The sequence below is a fragment of the Scyliorhinus canicula genome, chromosome 1 (assembly GCF_902713615.1).
Source record: "Scyliorhinus canicula chromosome 1, sScyCan1.1, whole genome shotgun sequence".
NCBI classification, from domain to species: Eukaryota; Metazoa; Chordata; class Chondrichthyes; order Carcharhiniformes; family Scyliorhinidae; genus Scyliorhinus; species Scyliorhinus canicula.
Window position 1 is genome coordinate 17,030,435 of NC_052146.1, and position 21,824 is coordinate 17,052,258.

A 21,824-nucleotide genomic window follows, 5' to 3' on the forward strand; every position below is an offset into this window, starting at 1 on the left:
GTTGCTTTACAGCGCCAGCCCGATTCATGGCTTGGGTCACTGTCTGTGCAGAGTCTGCACGTTCTCCCCGTGTATGCGTGGGTTTCCTCTGGGTGCTCCGGCTTCCTCCCACAAGTCCCGAATGACGTGCTGTTAGGTGAATTGGACATTCTGAATTTTCCCTGTGTACCCGAATAGGCGCCGGAATGTGGCGACCAGGAGCTTTTCAAAGTAACTTAATTGCAGTGTTAATGTAAGCCTACTTGTGACAATAATAAAGATTATTATTATTGCTCTTTCCCTGTAGCCATGCAGCCTTTCCATGTTCAAGTATTTATAACATTCCTTTTTGAATATTCCTGTTGAATGTGCTTCCGCCATCCTTTAAGGCAGGGCATTTCTTTTTTTAAAATAAATTTAGAGTACCCAATTCATTTTTTCCCAATTAAGGGGCAATTTAGCGTGGCCAATCCACTTACCCTGCACATCTTTGGGTTGTGGGGGCAAAACCCATGCAGACACGAGGAGAGTGTGCAAACTCCACACGGGCAGTGACCCAGAGCCAGGATCGAACCTGGGACCTTGGCACCGTGAGGTAGCAGTGCTAACCCACTGCGCCACCATGCTGCCCCAAGGCAGCGCATTTCTTTTTTTTTAATAAACAATTTTATTGAGGTAGTTTTTGGCTTTATAACAGTTACAGACATCATCAGAAAGAAAGCAAAAAAGGCAAAAATGTGCAAACATCCACGTACTTTCAATACTTCCATCGTAACATATTGCACAAGCCCCCTCCCCTCCCACCGGTACTACCCGCCATATTTTCCCTCCAACTCTACTCTACCCCCCCCCCCCCTCCCCCCCCCCCCACCCCCCTGCTGACGCTCACTATCCCGCAAAGAAGTCAATAAATGGTTGCCACCTCCGGGTGAACCCCTGCACAGATCCCCTCAAGGCGAACTTAATTTTTTCCATCCCCAGGAAACTCGACATGTCCGCAAGCCACCACTCAGTCTTTGGGGGCTTTGAGTCCCTCCACGCCAATAATATTAGTCGCCGGGCTATCAGGGAAGCAAAGGCCAAAACATCGGCCTCTTTCTCTCCCTGGACGCCCGGGTCTTCCGAAACCCCAAAAATTGCCACCCCTGGACTCATCACCACCTTTGTTTTTAGCACCTGGGACATGACCCCCGCAAATCCCTCCCAGTACCCCCTCAGCTCAGGGCATGCCCAAAACATGTGAACATGGTTCGCTGGTCCTCTTGCGCACCTAGTGCATTTGTCCTCTATCCCGAAAAATTTGCTCATCCGAGCCACCGTCATATGGGCCCAGTGAACGACCTTAAATTGGATCAGCCCGAGCCTAGCACATGTCGCGGTCGAATTTACCCTGCTCAGGGCCTCTGCCTACAGCCCATCCTCCATTTCCCCGCCTAGCTCCTCCTCCCATTTAAGTTTCAGTTCCTCTGTCTGGGACCCTTCTTCCCTCATAAGCACCTTATATATACCCGAGACTCTGCCCTCCCCTTCGTCCCTCCCAGAGACTATTCTGTCGAGGATCCCCATTGGCGGGAGGCGTAGGAAAGATGGGACCTGTCTACGAACAAAGTCCCGCAACTGTAGGTATCTAAAATAATTTCCCCTTACCAACCCAACTTTCTCCTCCAAGCTCCTCAAACTCGCGAAGCTCCCTTCCAGGAACATATCACCCACCCTTCCCGCCCCTGCTCGCCGCCATACTCGGAACCCCCCATCCATACTGCCGGGGGCAAACCGATGGTTGTCGCAGATTGGCGACCAGACAGACGCCCCCATCTCCCCCACATGCCTCCTCCACTGGCCCCATATCCGCAGGGTCGCCACCACTACCGGGCTGGTGGTGTACTTGGCCGGCGGCAGTGGTAGAGGAGCCGTGACCAGGGCTTCCAAGCTGGAGCCCCTGCACGAAGCCGCCTCCACCCGCTCCCAAATAGACCCCGTACCCACCATCCACTTCCTTATCATAGCGATGTTGGCCGCCCAGTAATAATTGATCAGACTCGGCAAAGCCAGCCCTCCCTCGCTGCGGTTCCTCTCCAACATCGCCTTCTTCACCCGCGGGGATTTTCCCGCCCAGACAAAGCTCATGATCAGCCTGTTAACTCTTTTGAAGAAGTTCTGTGGGATAAAGATCGGGAGGCACTGAAAAATAAACAAAAATCGAGGGAGGATTGTCATCTTTACAGTCTGCACCCTCCCTGCCAGTGACAGCGGGAGTGCATCCCATCTCCGAAACTCTCCCTTCATTTGCTCCACCACCCTGGCCAAATTTAACTTATGCAGCCTGCCCCAGTCTCGTGCCACCTGGATTCCCAAATACCGGAAATTTTCCTCAACCAGCCTAAACGGTAGCCCTCTCAATCTGTTCTCCTGGCCCCTTGCCTGGACCACAAACATTTCACTCTTGACCGTATTTAATTTGTATCCTGAGAACTGGCTGAACTTCCTCAGCATTCCCAGTATAGTTCCCATCCCGGCCACTGGGTCCGACACGTACAGGAGCAGGTCGTCTGCATAAAGAGAAACCCTGTGTTCAACCCCGCCCCTCACCATCCCCTTCCAACCCTCTGTGGCTCTCAGCGCAATCGCCAGCGGTTCTATGGCCAGCGCAAACAGCAGCGGGGAGAGCGGGCAGCCCTGTCTGGTCCCTCGGTACAACCTAAAGTACTCCGACACTTCTCTGTTAGTCCTGACGCTGGCCCTCGGGGCAGCGCATTTCTGATCATAACAATTGGCTGAAACTTTATTTCTTGAACCTGGTGATCACCATTAGGAAAATAAGACTTTATATGGCACTTTAACATAGGAACAGGAGTAGATCATTTAGCCCCTCAATCCTCGTAATGATGCACTTTCACATTTGTGAGTGCAAAAAGGATTTATTAACAAGAAAACAGCAGCCTCATAGCTGCACCGAGCACCCTGCGTGTCTCCTGCCTAAAAGAGGATTCCATCCCCTTGGGTGATTATCCACTCTGAGTCCCAATTGGTCCGCCAAGCCAGGTGAGCTTTACTCTGCTGTGTTGCCCTTAAAGGGACAATCACCACAATCCTGTTCCACCATACAATGAGATCAAGACTGATTTACTACTTAACTCCACATACTTAATTTTTATACAGATTGTGCATGCATATCCTTCGGTTAACAAAAATCTATCCATCTCAATTTTAAAATTAAGGATCAATGTGGGATCAGTTGATGTTGGAGGAAGAAAGTCCCAAACGTCCAAACCAGCCTTTGCATGTGGAAACATTTTCTAATTTTGAAAGATCTGGGTCTAATTTTTAAACTATGCCTTCTAGTCCTCTGCTCCACAACCCACAGAGGTAGGACAGGATTCACCGCCGGTAGCGGAGTTTCCGATGTGGTGGAGAATTCCATGGTCAGTGTGCCGTTCCCGTTGCAGTGCTCCGGTCCCCAGCTGGCAGCGGCATCAAGGGTCACGCCCGTGCCAGTGGGAGGATGCAAGTGGATCATCTGAACCCATTTGCGTCCTATTAACGGGCTGGATACCGAATTCTCCATGCCTCCATGCGTCCAGCCCTCTGGGCCGGAATTGGTGCAAGTATTTTCCAGCCCTGACATGGTGGGCCAAAGATTTAACTGTTTAAGGTGGGTGCCTCCGAAGCCCATCAGGGGTCCCTGTCTGCCCCACAATACAAGTCCTAACCACCCCATCAGACGCCGACAGGCACCCCCTTCAGAGACCTCCCCAATATCAGAGACCCTGCCATATCAAAGACCCTCCTTTATCAGAGATTCACCCCATATCAGAGACCCCATCCCATATCAGAGATGTTTACAAATATCTAGGAGTTAAGTGCTTTCATTTTGTTTTTGCAGCAGAAAGCACTTAACTGCTTTTGACGTGATCAGGAGCTGTCAATTATAGCTAGATTTTTATAAACATTGTGGTTAGGTTCAAAGCAGGGTACATGAGATGCATTCAAGCGTGAAGGGAAATTAAAATAAACAACCCAGACACCTGGCTGGATGGAAGCCATTACCCTTGTAAATCACAGTCCACTAAAAGCTATTTCTCTTTGAAAGTAAATCAGAAGCCTTGAAGATCAAAGAAGGGGTTTAAAGCCTTGTCATCTGTTGTGACTTTCTAACAGCTGCCACTTTCTAGACATCTGTCTGAGGCAGCAGGTGTAAGGGACAGGTCAGTGAAAAAGCAGTGTTTCACACTGTTTCTGCCTGGACTGCACTCTAGCTACCAGGCAGGGGTGACTGATGGGGGGGGGGGGGGGGGGGGGGGGGGGGGAGGGGGGGGGGGGGGGGTAGGTGGGGTCTCTGAAATAGGAGAGGGGATGAGTCCCTGATATGGGGGTAGCCTTTGATGTGTCTCTGATATGGGGTGTCTCTAGTGGGGGGATTTCTGATTGGGGTCTGTTGTGGGAGGGCGGGGGGGAAGTTTGGGTCACCCTCATGCGTGTGTGCTGTGCGGGGGCTGCTGACCAAGACATTCCGGGGGGGGGCCTCAGTATCGGGCCGCCCGCTCAAAATGGCGACCCAATAGTGGGATCATTGGAATGGAATCCCTCGGGCTCCCAGCCATCCATAAATCTGGTTTCTGAGCATCGCACCCAGTGCCAGAGCGATTTACTTCCAGCGGGAGAACATAGGCTCCCAAAGAGAAATTCCCGCCCATAGTTACTGTGTTCACCCTCTCTGTTCACCTTAACATCTTGAAAATGTCAATCAAATCATCCTTTAACTTCCTAAATTCCTGGGAAAACAACCCAAAGTTGTGTAATCTTTCCTCATAATGTAACCCTTAAAGTCCAGGTATCATTCTGGTCAATCAACGCTACACCCCTTCCAAGGCCAATGTATCCTTCCCAACGTGTGGTGTTGAGACCTGCTCACAGTACTCCAGGTGTGGTCGAACCAGGGGTTTATATAGGTGCAGCTTGTATGTTGGTCCTCCAGGTATAAAGGCTAGCATGTCATTTGCTTGTTGATTATCTTCTGTACTTGTTCATGAGATTTTAATGATCTATGTGCTCCCTTTGGACCTCTATTATTTCCTACTTTTCATCATTTGGAAAATAATTTGAACTGCCCAATTTTGGTCCAAAATGGATGAGTTCATGTTTAACTACATTGAAATAATTTTACCTCAGTTTTGTCATTTCCTTATTATCTCTTTACAATGTCACACTTACAATTTACGTTCAATAAGATCGAACAAATAGCAATTTAACAAATCACTATGGTGCAGAAGGAGGCCATTTGGCCCATCGTGTCTGCACCGGCTCTCCAAACGAGCACCGTGACTTTGTGCCATTCCCCTGCCTTCTCCACGAACCTCTGAACATTGTTTCTAGTCATCTAATGCCTTCCGGAATGTTTTTTTTTCTTTTAAAAAAAATAAATAAATTTAGAGTACCCAATTATTTGTTTTCCAATGAAGGCGCAATTTAGCGTGGCCAATCCACCTCACCTGCACATCTTTGGGTTATGGTGGTGAAACCCATGCAGACATGGGGAGAATGTGCAAACTCCACACGGACAGTGATCCAGGGCCAGGATTCGAACCCGGTCCTCAGTGCCGCAGTCTCAGTGCTAACCAGTGCGCCACATGTCGCCCCTCTTCCGGAATGTTTTGATTGAACCTACCTCCACCAGATTGGCAGGACTGACATATGAAGAAAGACTGGATCAACTGGAGTTCAGACGAACGAGAGGGGATCTCATAGAAACATATAAAACCCTGATAGGACTGCACAGGGTAGATGCAGGAAGAATGTTCCCGATGTTGGGGACGTCCAGAGCTAGGGATCACTGCCGAAGAATAACGGGTAAGCCATTCAGGACTGAGATGAGGAAGGCTGGGCAGGATTCTCCCAAAATGGGACTATGTCACTATGCCGGCATAAAAACACTGGAATTTTACTCTGGTGATTCCTGCAGAAAAGATGAGCTGATTCAATGCCCTGCAGGGGGCTAGCAGGGACTCAGAGTAGTTCACGAAGCTTTAGCTGCGGATACGGGCTCCCGCACTTCCGGTTTTGAGTCCGCGCATGCGCACTGCGGCGACCTCCAGCGGCCACGCCGAGAGCCATGGCGGACTCGGACCGCGGAGTCAGATGATAAATGTAGAACCCCGATCGGCTGCGCGCCCGAAGATCTAACCGCGTGGGTCTGTACCCCAGCCGTCAATAAGGGCCTCCCCCCCCCCGGTGTCCGATCACCCCACCCCCCTACCAGGGCAACCGCGGACTGAGTCCGCAGCCGCCACGCGAGCAACCCGACAGGCAATAGTTGGTTAGTTCCACGCTGTCGGGAACTCGGCTGGTCGGCAGCGGAGGATCGCTGGGTGGGCCTCTGTCAATGGGGTCCCAGCCACGCGAAGTACTCCGCGATCACGCTGATTCTCGGGTCCCGGAGAATCAGCGGAACGGCTCCGGGCTCGATTTCGGCGTGAAATTTCGGCGTCAAAAGCTTTCTATAGGTATGTCAGGAATAAAAGAATGACTAGGGTAAGAGTAGGGCCAGTCAAGGACAGTGGTGGGAAGTTGTGTGCGGAGGCTGAGGAGATAAGCGAGATACTAAATGAATACTTTTCGTCAGTATTCACTCAAGAAAAAGATAATATTGTGGAGGAGAATGCTGAGACCCAGGCTATTAGAATAGATGGCATTGAGGTGCGTAGGGAAGAAGTGTTGGCAATTCTGGACATGGTGAAAATAGATAAGTCCCCGGGGCCGGATGGGATTTATCCTAGGATTCTCTGGGAAGCCAGGGAAGAGATTGCTGAGCCTTTGGCTTTGATTTTTAGGTCATCATTGGCTACAGGAATAGTGCCAGAGGACTGGAGGATAGCAAATGTGGTCCTTTTGATCAAGAAGGGGAGTAGAGATAACCCCGGTAACTATAGGCCGGTGAGCCTAACGTCTGTGGTGGGTAAAGTCTTGGAGAGGATTATAAAAGATACGATTTATAATCATCTAGATAGGAATAATATGATTAGGGACAGTCAGCATGGTTTTGTGAAGGGTAGGTCATGCCTCACAAACCTTATCGAGTTCTTTGAGAAGGTGACTGAACAGGTAGACGAGGGTAGAGCAGTTGATGTGGTGTATATGGATTTCAGTAAATCGTTTGATAAGGTTCCCCACGGTCGGCTATTGCAGAAAATACGGAGGCTGGGGATTGAGGGTGATTTAGAGATGTGGATCAGAAATTGGCTAGTTGAGAGAAGACAGAGAGTGGTAGTTGCTGGGAAATGTTCAGAATGGAGTTCAGTTACGAGTGGCGTACCACAAGGATCTGTTCTGGGGCCGTTGCTGTTTGTCATTTTTATAAATGACCTAGAGGAGGGCGCAGAAGGATGGGTGAGTAAATTTGCAGACGACACTAAAGTCGGTGGAGTTGTAGACAGTGCGGAAGGATGTTGCAGGTTACAGAGGGACATAGATAAGCTGCAGAGCTGGGCTGAGAGGTGGCAAATGGAGTTTAATGTGGAGAAGTGTGAGGTGATTCACTTTGGAAAGAATAACAGAAATGCGGAATATTTGGCTAATGGTAAAATTCTTGGTAGTGTGGATGAGCAGAGGGATCTCGGTGTCCATGTACATAGATCCCTGAAAGTTGCCACCCAGGTTGATAGGGTTGTGAAGAAGGCCTATGGTGTGTTGGCCTTTATTGGTAGAGGGATTGAGTTCCGGAGCCATGAGGTCATGTTGCAGTTGTACAAAACTCTAGTACGGCCGCATTTGGAGTATTGCGTACAGTTCTGGTCGCCTCATTATAGGAAGGACGTGGAAACTTTGGAACGGGTGCAGAGGAGATTTACCAGGATGTTGCCTGGTATGGAGGGAAAATCTTATGAGGAAAGGCTGATGGACTTGAGGTTGTTTTCGTTAGAGAGAAGAAGGTTAAGAGGTGACTTAATAGAGGCATACAAAATGATCAGAGGGTTAGATAGGGTGGACAGGGAGAGCCTTCTCCCACGGATTGAGGTGGCTAGCACGAGGGGACATAGCCTTAAATTGAGGGGTAATAGATATAGGACAGAGGTCAGAGGTGGGTTTTTTACGCAAAGAGTGGTGAGGCCTTGGAATGCCCTACCTGCAACAGTAGTGAACATGCCAACATTGAGGGCATTTAAAAATTTATTGGATAAGCATATGGATGATAAGGGCATAGTGTAGGTTAGATGGCCTTTAGATTTTTTCCATGTCGGTGCAACATCGAGGGCCGAAGGGCCTGTACTGCGCTGTATCGTTCTATGTTCTATGTTCTAAATTGGACTCTCCGCCACCGCGCCAAAATCAAAATCGATTTTGGGGCTGCGGAGAATCTAGTCTTCTCTTGGAGAGTTGTGAACTTGTGGAATTCTCTACCGCAGAAAGCTGTTGGGGCCAGTTCGTTGGATATATTCAAGAGAGAGCTGGACATGACCCTTGCGGCTAAAGGGATCAAGGGATATAGGGAGAAGGCGGGAGTGGGATACTGAATTTGCATGATCAGCCATGATAATATTGAATGGTGGTGCAGGCTCAAAGGGCCGAATGGCCTACTTCTGCACCTATTTACTCTGTTTCCTCATTTTCAGGCAGTGCATTCCAGGCCCAAACCACTCGAATGAACAGTTTTAATTCGTTATTTGAGGTTTTAACAGTTCAGGACCCTGAGCTGCAAACATCTTAGTCCTGCATTTTGTGGTCCATTACTCAAACAGTGTTTCAGACGACATTTACTGTGAGGCACTGATGATATGGTGCTGCCTTTCACCTCTGAATAAATCATTTGGACGACGGCTTAATGACTTTACCTGAAAAGAGTTCAAGCCTGGCAGAAATATTAGAACTGCACGTGTGACACATGTAACTTTGAGGTACCGCTGATGTTTTATGTGGTTCATAATAGGAAGCATTTTGGTTTATTTGGTTGTACGCTGCTAAAACCTCACTTGACTAAATTCTGCTTGGCTGGGCTGTGTGGTGATCTGGGGTTGACTTGTTGCTTTCTCGGGCAAGTTTTCTGATCCAGTTCTCCGCTCCATCTCCCAACAACAGGTGGATCCTCTGTTACTACTGAAAGCTGCACTCATCCTACAGACCTGTCAGCGGTGCCCAGAGATCCTGGCTGGCTGCATCCTTTATACAAACCTGTAAGTTTGCATTGCACTGGCACCCCTTTCGTTTGTAGTAGCCACCATCACAGTGAATAGCCTTTGCCTTATGCTGTGTTGTTTTGAGATACATCTTCTTTTAAACTGCAATTTTCTTTTTGTTTAAAAAAAAAAATAATTTAGAGTACCCAATTCATTTTTTTCCAATTAAGGGGCAATTTAGCGTGGCCAACCCACCTACCCTGCACATCTTTGGGTTGTGGGGGGTGAAACACTCGCAAACACGGGGAGAATGTACAAACACCACACGGACAGTGACCCAGAGCCAGGATCGAACCTGGGACCTCGGCGCCGTGAGGCAGCAGGGCTAACCCACTGCTGCCTGCAGTTTTCTTGTTTTGAGATGCGTTACTGGTTCACCTCCCACTCTCCAGGACACGATGTCTGGAAAAATAACTCCAGCTTCTTCCTGAGCACTCGATATGGCCACGGCTTACCTGCGTCTGGATTCATCGGTTCCTGCAAACCGCGTGTCTCTCGGCGGCGCTAACGGCGGGATTCTCTTCTCCCATCGCTCGTCAATGGGATTTCCCATTGGAACCACCCCACGCCGCCAGGATACCCACGGGCGGGGTGGGGTTGCGCAGCGGCAGGAACAGAGATTCCCAATGGCCGGAGAATGTTTCTGTTCCTGTCCTGCCCCTTTTCATTTCCTTTTGGCTCGGTGATGTTGTAACTTCAAAGGCTACAGTGTTACTAGTGTAATGTCATTATTGAGCTGAGTGTCACATGGATGTCACCAGGCCTATGCCTCATGGTGGCATGCAATAATAATTGCAATTCAAAATCCAAACAAAAGAAATTTGCATGCACTAGCCACAACTGTTCTCATGCGGTATGTGGTTCGCACTGCTGCCTCACAGTGTCAGGGACCCGCGTTCAATTCCGGCCACGGGTGACTTTCTGTGTGATGTTTGCACGTTCTCCGCGTGTTTGCGTGGGTTTCCTCCGGGTGCTCAGGTTTCCTCCCACAGTCCAAAGATGTGCAGGGTAGAATTGGCCACGTTAAATTGCCCCATAGTGTCCAACGGTTGGGCGTGGTTACGGGGATAAGGCGGGTGAGTGGGCTTGGTAAGGTGCTCTTTCAGAGGGTCGGTGCAGACCCGAGGGGCCAACTGGTCTCCTTCTTCACTGTCGGGATTCTATGATTCGCCAAATTCCAGCCCTGGTCCGTGCTTAGTTACCTGGTGCGAATCAGGACTTAATGAGTGTGGTAAACCATGGTACATCAATATGAGGAATGACAAAAGTAGAGATATCCCAATCCGCTCCCAATCAGCCTCAGAACCTTGGGCTACAGATTAGGAAGAAACAGCCAAGCGTGCGTGTCTTCGGTCAGGTGAGGACAGGGTTCACCCTTGCCTGTGATGCCCTCATTGCCAAATAGCTGGTTGACAATCCCTGTCCAGACTCATGCTATAAAGAAAGCCACTTTGGGAATGAACCCAAAAGCCATTGGTGCTAATGAAACTGCAGCAAGTGTCACTGCTGTCAGATGGAAAATGAAGAACATTGGGAGTTAGGAACTGGACACATTGAAATGGATCTAATTAATCTTCCAGGTGCACAATGAATGTTTTAATTTAGCGTTAGGCTTACGTGCTTTAAAGGGCGGCACGGTGACGCAGTGGTCAGCATCGCTGGCGCCGAGGACCCGGGTTCAATCCCAGCCCTGGTTCACTGTTCATGTGGAGTTTGCACATTCCCCCCATGTCTGTGTGGGTCTCACCCCCACAACCCAAAGATGTGCAAGGTAGGTGGATTGGCCACGCTAAATTGCCCCTTAATTAAAAAAAAGGCTTACATGCTTTCTGGCCTAATACTGTATGCTGGTGTACACAGTACTCTGTGTAAATATTTTGTTTTACAGAATTGTCAGCACTCAGCTTCCACCAGCAATAACAGCCAAAATACTGGCGTATCGACCCAGTGTGAACAGCCAGGTAGGTTCCCAGATCATTGCTCACACAGGAGTGCTCATTGAATATTGTACATGAAAAATATATTCTTCACTTGTTCAAAATTTTCAGATCTGTGCAGCAGCTTCCGACATTGAAAGGTACAAAAAATTCTTTCAATACTGTTGTGTGAAGCCATTCCATTGCACGATGTCGGTTAGCTTGTGTAATGTTGTGTTTTTGACTGGGGCCACCTTTTCTGAGCACTGGGACATTCAACCTTCAGCCAGTCTGTGGCAAAGCAAATTTCAGTCTCACAAGGGATTTACGGTGTTGGACTTCATCACAGGATGTTATGGTTTTATTTGTTACACACTTTTTGTATAACTAATATCTTACTGAAGTGTCGTCTTGAGGCTTAAGCTGCCCTGGAATTTTCAACAAACTGGCCTCAATGTAAGATATTATTATCTTTATTTTTATTTTTTTTTCTAAATTTAGAGTACCCAATTATTTTTTTCCACTTAAGGGGCAATTTAGCGTGGCCAATCCACCTACCCTGCACATTTTTGGGTTGTGGGGGCGAAACCCACGCAGACACGGGGAGAATGTGCAAACTCCACACGGACAGTGACCCAGAGCCGGGATCGAACCTGGGACCTCGGCGCCATGAGGCAGCAGGGCTAACCCACTGCGCCACCGTGCTGCCCTAATGTAAGATATTATTAATAGCTTGTGTTAGTGGCCCAATGTAGTGACCTTCTGCACGTATTCTGTTAATTCCACATTGTTTCACTTGCACCACAGGTTGTTTTCCTTCCATACCACAAATACGACATCCTTTGATGTACTGTTGTAGGTTAGATATAATCTTCAGCAGTATGATGGGAGGTTCCCACAGTCGTGGACAGGCATAGAAAAGAGCCTGGATACTCGATAAATTCCTGAACCTTCAATCATTTCTCCTCTCTTCCTTCTTCCGTCCTCCAGTTCTTCCCTCCCTTCCTGCTCATTCTCACCCACCTTGGCTGTGCTCCGCATGATCTCTCTCTCCCTCCGAGCTCTCTCTCTCTCCCTCTCCCTCTGTCCACACACTCTCTCTCCGCCCCATATTGCTCCACCCCATCTCTCTCCGCGCCGTTTCTCTCTCTACTACCCCGCCTTTCTCTCTATCTTGCCACCCCGTCTCTCTTGCCGCCCCTCTCTCCCTTGCCGCTGTATCTCTCTCGTTGCCCTCTCGCTCTCTCTTCTCCACATTGGCGTTAAGGGTAAAGTAGTAGCATGGATAGAGGATTGGTTAATTAATAGAAAGCAAAGAGTGGGGATTAATGGGTGTTTCTCTGGTTGGCAATCAGTAGCTAGTGGTGTCCCTCAGGGATCCGTGTTGGGCCCACAATTGTTCACAATTTACATAGATGATTTGGAGTTGGGGACCAAGGGCAATGTGTCCAAGTTTGCAGATGACACTAAGGTGAGTGGTAAAGCGAAAAGTGCAGAGGATACTGGAAGTCTGCAGAGTGATTGGGATAGATTAAGTGAATGGGCTAGGGTCTGGCAGATGGAATACAACGTTGACAAATGTGAGGTTATCCATTTTGGTAGGAATAACAGCAAACGGGATTATTATTTAAACGATAAAATATTAAAGCATGCCGCTGTGCAGAGAGACCTGGGTGTGCTAGTGCATGAGTCACCGAAAGTTGGTTTATAGGTGCGACAGGTGATTAAGAAGGCAAATGGAATTTTGTCCTTCATTGCTAGAGGGATGGAGTTTAAGATTAGGGAGGTTATGTTGCAATTGTATAAAGTGTTAGTGAGGCCACACCTGGAGTATTGTGTTCAGTTTTGGTCTCCTTACTTGAGAAAGGACATACTGGCACTGGAGAGTGTGCAGAGGAGATTCACTAGATTAATCCCAGAGCTGAAGGGGTTGGATTATGAGAAGAGGTTGAGTAGACTGGGACTGTACTCGTTGGAATTTAGAAGGATGAGGGGGGATCTTATAGAAACATTTAAAATTATGAAGGGAATAGATAGGATAGATGCGGGCAGGTTGTTTCTACTGGCGGGTGAAAGCAGAACTAGGGGACATAGCCTGAAAATAAGGGGAAGTAGATTTAGGACTGAGTTTAGGAGGAACTTCTTCACCCAAAGGGTTGTGAATCTATGGAATTCCTTGCCCAGTGAAGCAGTTCAGGCTCCTTCATTAAATGTTTTCAAGATAAAGGTAGATAGTTTTTTGAAGAATAAAGGGATTAAGGGTTATGGTGTTCGGGTGGGAAAGTGGAGCTGAGTCCACAAAAGATCAGCCATGATCTCATTGAATGGCAGAGCAGGCTCGAGGGGCCAGATGGCCTACTCCTGCTCCTAGTTCTTATGTCCCTCTCTCCACTATGTCCCTCTCTGTCTATCTTTCTCTCCGTCCCTTCGCTGGGCTCTTTCCCTCCCTACCCTCCTCTCTTTCTCTCTCTCTCTCCATTCTCCTTGCCCCCTCTATTTCTGCTCCCTCGCTTTCCTCTCTTTTTTAAATGATTATACCAACATCAATCCCCCTGTCAACTTGTGTCCTCTTGCAAACTCCACATACACGGCTTTAAACATTATTCATTTCCCCTGCGCATTCCAACAGTTTTGAAATTAAGACTTGGAGCGTGGTAACTTGCTCTAATTCTTGCTTTCACAAGGAAATCCATACCTCCCTCTTGGCTTTTAAAACACAAGCTCTGTTTCTGTTAACCACATTTCTCTCTTTATCAACCTTGGTGGTGTTCTGCGTTTTGGGACTCAGCCATTCACCTGGGTTTCTCAGTAAGGTGAAGTAGCTGCTACTGTAGCATGGTGAGTGCTGCGTGTGAGATGCACGTCCGTTATTTCCAGACTTTTCCTGTTAGAGATGTTCCCTGGGGGCGGCACGTGGTACAGTGGATAGCACTGTGACTACAGCGCTGAGGACCCAGGTTCAAATCCCGGCCTTGGGTCACTGTCCGTGTGGAGTTTGCACATTCTCCCCGTGTTTGCGTGGGTTTCACCCCCACAACCCAAAGATGTGCAGGGTAAGTGGATTGGCCACACTAAATTGCCCCTTAATTGGAAAAAAAAATTGGGTACTCTAAATTTTTTTTTTTAAATAATGTTCCCTGTTTTTGCCTGTATCCATTCACCAGAACATGCGTTATCTCTCATAGTACGATGTAGAATGTTTGTACGCTTGACAAAGAGGTTTAATTGAGTCACTGCCTTTTCTTTCAGAATGTGACCGAGAGGACAGGTAAGATTTATTTCATTTCCAGCCCCAGTTTCCTTCCCTCCTACATCTGTTATCCACGGGTTTATTCTTTCGTGATCTTAGAAACCAAGGACGGGATTTTCCAGGCCCCCCTGTGGCGTGTTTTCCAGCGATGGACGCAACCTGCGGAATCTTCACACCAATGTCTATGCAGCTTAGCGTGGCGGGCTCGTCCATCCTGCCGTGGGGGGGGGTTACCTTTGGTAGTGTGGTACTACCGTAACTATCAGCACTCATTACACCTGTAAGATCAGGGTTAAAGATAATATCACAACCAATGTTATAATAATTTTCTTTTACAAAGAAGGGGGGATGTGGTATTATCATAACTATCAGCAGTACAAGAGTTAAAGTAGTGTTGAGAGTAGCCACTAGAGGGAGGTGCAGATACAAGTATATAAGGCAGTGATGTGTGACTTTAGGTGAGAAGTAAATGCAGGAGATAACTAGTGAAGGTCAGAAGAGCAGATAGTGTGAGTAACATCAGATTATAGTTTATACCAGTAGTGAAATTAACAGTAGATGAGTGTAGTTAGATGTTATTGATCAGTAGTGTATTCTTAAGGACTAAGTGTTGAATCCCAGTTTGGTAGTGTAAATAAAATCATAGCTTTGTTTAAGTTAAAAGCTATTCTGTGGACTTTGTGAACACTACGCCAACCATCCTGAAATAAGCAACACAGGAGGGACCAGAAAATCCCACCAGCAGGAATGGCAGGAAAATCCCACCCAGAGTATCAGGAGGCAGCAATGGGACATTTATGCAGTGGGTTGTGCAATATTGCAATAATTTTATTCTAGACTTTAAAATAACAAAGTGCAAAAGCAACTAATTTCTGTTTGTAAGTATTTCATTCACCACGTTCAACATTGCTTCTCTTTTTTATTCATTCATGCGATGTGGGCCTCCCTGGTTGGGCCAGCATTTATTAGCCATCGCTAATTGCCCTTGTTCAGAGGGCATTTAAGATTTTATTTAAGGTTCTACCACAAAGCTGTGATTTTATCGAATCTCCTTATTGCCAATACACTTGCAGTTCTGCAACACTTCCTCGTTCTCCATTTGAGCCAGGCCACAGGTTCAGTCGAAGCTCAGGGGGGAAGAGAGAGAGCTGGAATGATTCACAGTGAGTTCGTTCGCACACTGCCCTTTTCATCTCTGGCCTTGTCCTATGCCCAAAGACTTCCAGCATGGAAACCCTAGCCGATTGCCAATAACTGATTCTCAGTCCACCCACGCTCACTCCTGGCCTTTGGAAAATGTTTGGGCCTGACAACCCACGCTGACCTTTCTTTCTCCTGACCAGGAACTTGCTGGTTTTGCAGTCAGCTTAAATGACGCTGGCTAAAATCAGCGAATGCAGCAAGGACCAGGAATTAAACCTCAGACTTTCGTTGTGAGGAGGACGTAAGATGGCTACAAAGGGACACAGATAGGTTAAGTGAGTCAGCAACGATCTGGCAAATGGAGTACGATGCGGGAAAATGTGAAATTATCCATTTTGACAGGAGGAATAAAAAAGAAGCTGACGATCTGAATGGTGAGCGATTGCGTAGCTCTGAGATGCAGAGGGACCTGGGTGCCATAGTGCATGGATCGATAAAGGCTGGTATACAGATGCAGCGATTACTTAGGAAAGTTAATAGAATGTTATTGTTTATAGTGAGGGGAATTGATTACAAAAATAGAGGTTATGCTTCAACTGGACGGGGCATTGGTGAGATCACCTCTGGAGTACTGCGTATAATATGGGTCTCTTTATTTAAGGAAAGATGTCAATGTGTTGGAAACAGTTCAGAGAAGGTTTACTAGACTAATACCAGGAATGGGCGAGTTTGATGAGGAAAGGTTGGAGAGGTTAGGTATGTACCCACAAAGGGCAGCACAGTGGCGCAGTGGTTAGCATTGCTGCCTCATGGTGCTGAGGTCCCAGGTTCGATCCCGGCTCTGGGTCACTGACCGTGTGCAGTTTGCACATTCTCCACGTGTTTGCGTGGGTTTCACCCCCACAACCCAAAGATGTGCAGGGTAGGTGGATTGGCCATGCTAAATTGTCCCTTAATTGGAAAAGATGAATTGGGTACTCTAAATTTATTTTTTAAAAAGGTTTGTATCCACGAGAGTTTAGAAGAGTAAGAGGCGATTTGATCGAAACCTTTAAGATCCTGAGGGGTATTAACAGGATGGATGTGGAGAGGATGTTTCCTGTTGTTGGAGAATTTAGAACAAGGCATCACTGTTTAAAAACATTTAGATCATAGATCATAGAATTTACAGTGCAGAAGGAGGCCATTTGGCCCATCGAGTCTGCACCGGCTCCTGGAAAGAGCACCCTACCCAAGGTTAACACCTCCACCCTAACCCCATAACCCAGTAACCCCACCTAACACTAAGGGCAATTTTGAACACTAAGGGCAATTTATCATGTCCAATCCACCTAACTTGCACATCTTTGGACTGTGGGAGGAAACCGGAGCACCCGGAGGAAACCCACGCACACACGGGGAGGAAGTGCAGACTACGCACAGACAGTGACCCAAGCCGGAATAGAACCTGGGACCCTGGAGCTGTGAAGCGATTGTGCTATCCACAATGCTACCGTGCTGCCCAGAGATGTATAAAGACAGAGATGAGGAGAATTTCTTTCTCCTCAGAGATTGAGAGTCTCTGGACCTCTCTTTCCTGAAAAGGCGGTGGGAGCAGAGTCTTTGAATATTTTTACCGCAGAGGTGGCTAGATTCTTGATTGACAAGCGGGTGGTGAAAGGTTATCGGGGTCGGCAGGAATGTGGGGTTGAGGTTACAGTCAGATCAGCCATGATCTTATTGAATGGCGGAACAGGCTCGAGAGGCCGAGTGGCCTACTCCTGTTCCTAATTTGTGTGTTTGTATGTTTCTGGTCACTGTAGCTCAAGTACTATAATGGAATGTAAAGGAAGGGCACAACTCACTCAAATATAGTGGACTTCAAATTAAAATGAAGCAACACTGATAGATCAGTCTGCCCTGTAGTCATAATGGACTTTGCAGTCAATGATCAGGATCCGCGAATTTGGTTTGATAACATTTAGCTGCTAAATGGAGGCCGTATTCAGATTTGCAAGAGCCAACCTTGGGCAGCAGGAAATCCCCTCCTTATGGACAGAAACATTGGCTTCTTCTCTGAAGCCGCCATTGGCGAAGATTGTCCATCCTAGCGGATGCTTGCAGGAACTTAGATGAGATAGCGGTTATCAGAAGCAGAAGCATGGGTTCAAAGTTATTGTTAAACTGTTTGAACTTTGCTGTGCGCACATTGACTGTTTTGCTTCCTTACATTGTGATGGTAATCCACACTTCAAAGATATGTGATGCCTTCTCAGCCTTCTTCTCTCTAAGGAGAATAGTCCCAACCTGTCCGGTCTATCCTCCTCACTGAAGTTTCTCATCCTGGACACCATTCTTGTCAACCTCTTCTGCACTCTCTCCAATGGGTTCACATCCTTCCTATAGTGTGGCGCCCAGAACTGTACACAATATTCCAGCTGAGGTCTAACTGAGAACTCATTTCACACAGATTTCCCATTCCATTGACATTACAATTACCTCCTTCATAGACTCAATTACTCTCAAGGGAACTAGTCCCAGACTTCAAATTTAAGGAAAGGATCTGCGAAGCAACAGTGCTGATTTCTGTATCTTTAAATGCCAAGATACAACCTAAAGCAACTTATACCTATTGAGTATTGGCAGCACGGTAGCATTGTGGATAGCCCAATCGCTTCACAGCTCCAGGGTCCCAGGTTCGATTCCGGCTTGTGTGTGTCTGTGTGGAGTCTGCACATCCTCCCCGTATGTGCGTGGGTTTCCTCCGGGTGCTCCGGTTTCCTCCCACAGTCACAAAGATGTGCAGGTTAGGTGGATTGGCCATGATAAATTGCCCTTAGTGTCCAAAATTGCCCTTAGTGTTGGGTGGGGTTACTGGGTTATGGGGATAGGGTGGAGGTGTTGACCTTAGGTAGGGTGCTCTTTCCAGGAGCCGGTGCAGACTCGATGGGCCGAATGGCCTCCTTCTGCACTGTAAATTCTATGACATCTATGAGTGGACCCTGCTCAACACCAAGCAACAACGCTTCACGGGGTTGAACTTTTCTGCTGCAGTTTAGCTCAGTAGGCTGGACGGCTGGTTTGTGATGCAGAGCGAGGCCAGCAGCGTGGGTTCAATTCCCGAACCGGCTGAGGATATTCGTGAAGGCCCCGTCTTCTCAACCTTGCCTGAGGTGTGGTGATCCTCAGGTTAAATCATGGCCAGTCAGCTCTCCCCCCTCAAAGGGGAAAGCGGCCTATGGTCATCTGCCACTACGGCAACTCTACTTTATTGCTAATGCATCGCCTTTGGGGTTTGTGATATTACACTGGGTAATGTTTCACTGAATATAATGTACTGCTGTCTCTATTTGTATTTGCAGAAGACCCACCATTACCCAAGGATGTAACAATCTTGACCGTATTTGTTACTGAAGAAGAGTCTGCAGCTCTGCGGCAGTTCCCAGTTGGATGGATGCAAGGGTGAGATGGGCTCTTTAGGTGGTGGGTAAAGTCCTGACTCGTGTCAGAGTACAGTTTCACAATAATACCCTGCCCCCCCGGAGCCTTCCTGACATACAAACCCAGATGAGGAATGTCAGTCGGCTTTTTTAACCAGAGAGTGGGATTAATACCATCCTTTCAACTGAACCATAGAATTCCTATGCAGAAGGAGGCCATTTGGCCTATCGAGTCTACACTGACCCTCTGGAAGAGCACCCTACCTAGGCCCACTCCCCCACCCTGTCCCCGGAACCTCATCTAACCTTTTTTTAAAAATTTAAAGTACCCAATTCTTTTTTTTTTCCAATTAAGGCGCAATTTGGATTGTGGGAGTGAGACCCACGCAAACACGGGGAGAATGTGCAAAGTCCACATTGACGGTGACCCCGGGGTGGGATCGAACCCGGGTCTTCAGCGCCGTGAGGCAGCAGTGCTAGCCATTGTGCCACCCCCTAACCTCATTTAACCTGCACATCTTTGGACTTATGGGTAGAAACCGGATCACTCGGAGTAAACCCACACAGACATGGGCAGAAAGTGCAAACTCCAAACAGACAGTCGCCTGAGGCCGGAATTGAACCCAGGTCCCTGGTGCTGTGGGATGGCAGTGCTAAGCACTGTGCTGCCTTGCCACCCTGTTACTAATGTCCAAACAATCAATCACTGGATTATAATTGTGAGCTGCTTTCTCTTTTAATTCCCCCGCCCCATACAAGGAAACCGTGGAGATCCATGAGGGAAGTGCATGTGGATGATAGATGACCTCAATGATAGAATAGTTGTCAATTTTATTGCTGCCCATAAATGGCCAGTTAGGCATGGCTGAAGGGTGAAGGATACTCAAGGAACCATGAAGGGTTTACAAGGATGGGAGAAAATGATCGAAGGAAGAAAATCCTTATGTAGCTTAATTGTTGAAACGTACTTGACTCACTGTGGGGTCAACATTGATGTCTTGAAGTAAAGTAGAATTCGGAACATAGCTCATTTTGCTTCTCTTACAGTTTACCCGAGTCTCCAAAGCCAGATGAGGTGACTGCTGAGAAACGGCCGCTCTCCAGAACACTGTCAGCCAATCCAGATCCCAAGGAAGTGAATGGCGAGTCCAGGCACTCTGAGTGTGAAACCTACACTGCCTTTGAGAAGCCACATCCACATTCCAAAGACATTGATAGACCAGCAGACTCCATGGACCTAGCTCAGAACGACCAAGCAGAACTTCCCACTTCACCTCATTCACTAAAGGTTGACGACAAGTCTTCGGGGAGTGCAAAGTCTCTGCCTCAGAACAAAATCCCATTGTCTTCCATTCCTGTAACCTTTTCCCCTCCTGGCAACTCTTGCTTTTCGTTAAAATTGGACAAGGAACGGTCTGGCACCGTTCGCAAGGAATTGTGTGACCTCTACGTGGAATTGGCAGAAGATGCAAATGACAGAAGCATTGAAAGAGCGACAAGATATTCTGAACGTATCTGTGGTCCGATTTTAAATTCCGTTAGTAAATGCACTATCTCTGATTCTCCGAGAGCGCCGCTTCTTTCTGAATATGAAACCGATGCTGGTTGCAACCAGAACGATCCCAGTGTCTGGGCTCCTTTAACCTCTTCTATTGAGGTCCAGACTGTGTCCTCACAACAACATAAGCATGTGCTGCATGCCGATACGCTGCTGTCTCACAGTGCCTTGGCTAGAGACTCACATAGCTCTGCATTACCGGCACAGTACAGAGAAGAGGGTGTGGAAAGTGAGCAGATTGCGGCCCCGAAGAATGGAAGCCTGGATGAACCCAAAGACCGGGGAAATTTAGTGGAACTAAATCTTTACGTTCATACGGTGAAAGAGCTGGTAATGTTCCTCCTGGCTGAAAATGGATTGAGAGCCAATCCGAGCGCCATTGAAGACGTTGTAAGTAATTTAAAACTCTGCCTGACGACGTTAAACAGTGAGGCTAGTCTAGGAACGTTGTTGGAAAGTTGTTTGAGGGCGGCATGAGGCGCAGTGGTTAGCACTGGGACTGCGGCGCTGAGGACCCGGGTTCGAATCCCGGCCCTGGGTCACTGTCCGTGTGGAGTTTGCACATTCTCCCCATGTCTGCATGGGTCTCACCCCCACAATCCAAAGATGTGCAGAGTAGGTGGATTGGCCATGCTAAATTGCCCCTTCGTTGGGGGGAAAAAAATAATTGGGTATTCTAAATTTTAAAAATATTTTAAAATTATTATGGGGTTTTTAAAAAAAAGAAAGCCGTTTGATAGTACAGACGATGAAAAGTTTGATGAAAAGTTAGACACGCAAGAAACCCACGCAAACACGGGGAGAATGTGCAAACTCCACACGGACAGTGACCCAGAGCCGGGATCGGACCTGGGACCTCGGCGCCGTGAGGTAGCAGGGCTAACCCACTGAGCCACCGTGCTGCCCTGCCGTTATCAATATCAATAGCTCTTCATGTTGTTACTTTCTCCTGAATTAACATGTACAGGAGCCAGGGGCCGGTTTAGCTCACTCGGCTAAATCGCTGGCTTTTAAAGCAGACCAAGCAGGCCAGCAGCACGGTTCGATTCCCGTACCAGCCTCCCCGGACAGGCGCCGGAATGTGGCGACTAGGGTCTTTTCACAGTAACTTTGTTGAAGCCGACGCGTGACAATAAGCGATTTTCATTTCATTTCAGATTCCGGCAGTGTTCTGGCTCTTTACTGAACCAGAGGCCAATGCCAAGGAGTGGGGGGTGGGGGCGCAAAGATGTGCAGGGTAGGTGGATTGGCCACGCTAAATTGCCCCTTAATTGAAAAAAATATATATATATAGCCAGCACTCTGCCAAGGATGTTAAATTCCGTCCAGCATTTTTCATGCAGATATTTGAGGCATTATCCGACAAAGGAACCTATTAATTAATGTTCACTA

General features: G+C 47.8%; 1 protein-coding gene across 2 annotated transcripts in view; it reads left to right on the forward strand.

Annotated features, from left to right (window-relative positions):
• hps4 (HPS4 biogenesis of lysosomal organelles complex 3 subunit 2) overlaps positions 1 to 21,824 on the forward strand; it is a 75,163-nt gene that overhangs the window by 37,677 nt on the left and 15,662 nt on the right. For both annotated transcript variants that reach the window (XR_005462518.1, XM_038813394.1), the window contains exons 6-10: positions 9,049 to 9,143; positions 11,035 to 11,107; positions 14,312 to 14,330; positions 18,797 to 18,896; positions 19,922 to 20,822. Coding sequence is in view for 1 of the 2 variants with exons in the window: in XM_038813394.1 (XP_038669322.1) it covers positions 9,049 to 9,143; positions 11,035 to 11,107; positions 14,312 to 14,330; positions 18,797 to 18,896; positions 19,922 to 20,822 (1,188 nt within the window). In the remaining variant the exon portion in view is untranslated. The remainder of the gene's footprint in view (positions 1 to 9,048; positions 9,144 to 11,034; positions 11,108 to 14,311; positions 14,331 to 18,796; positions 18,897 to 19,921; positions 20,823 to 21,824) is intronic.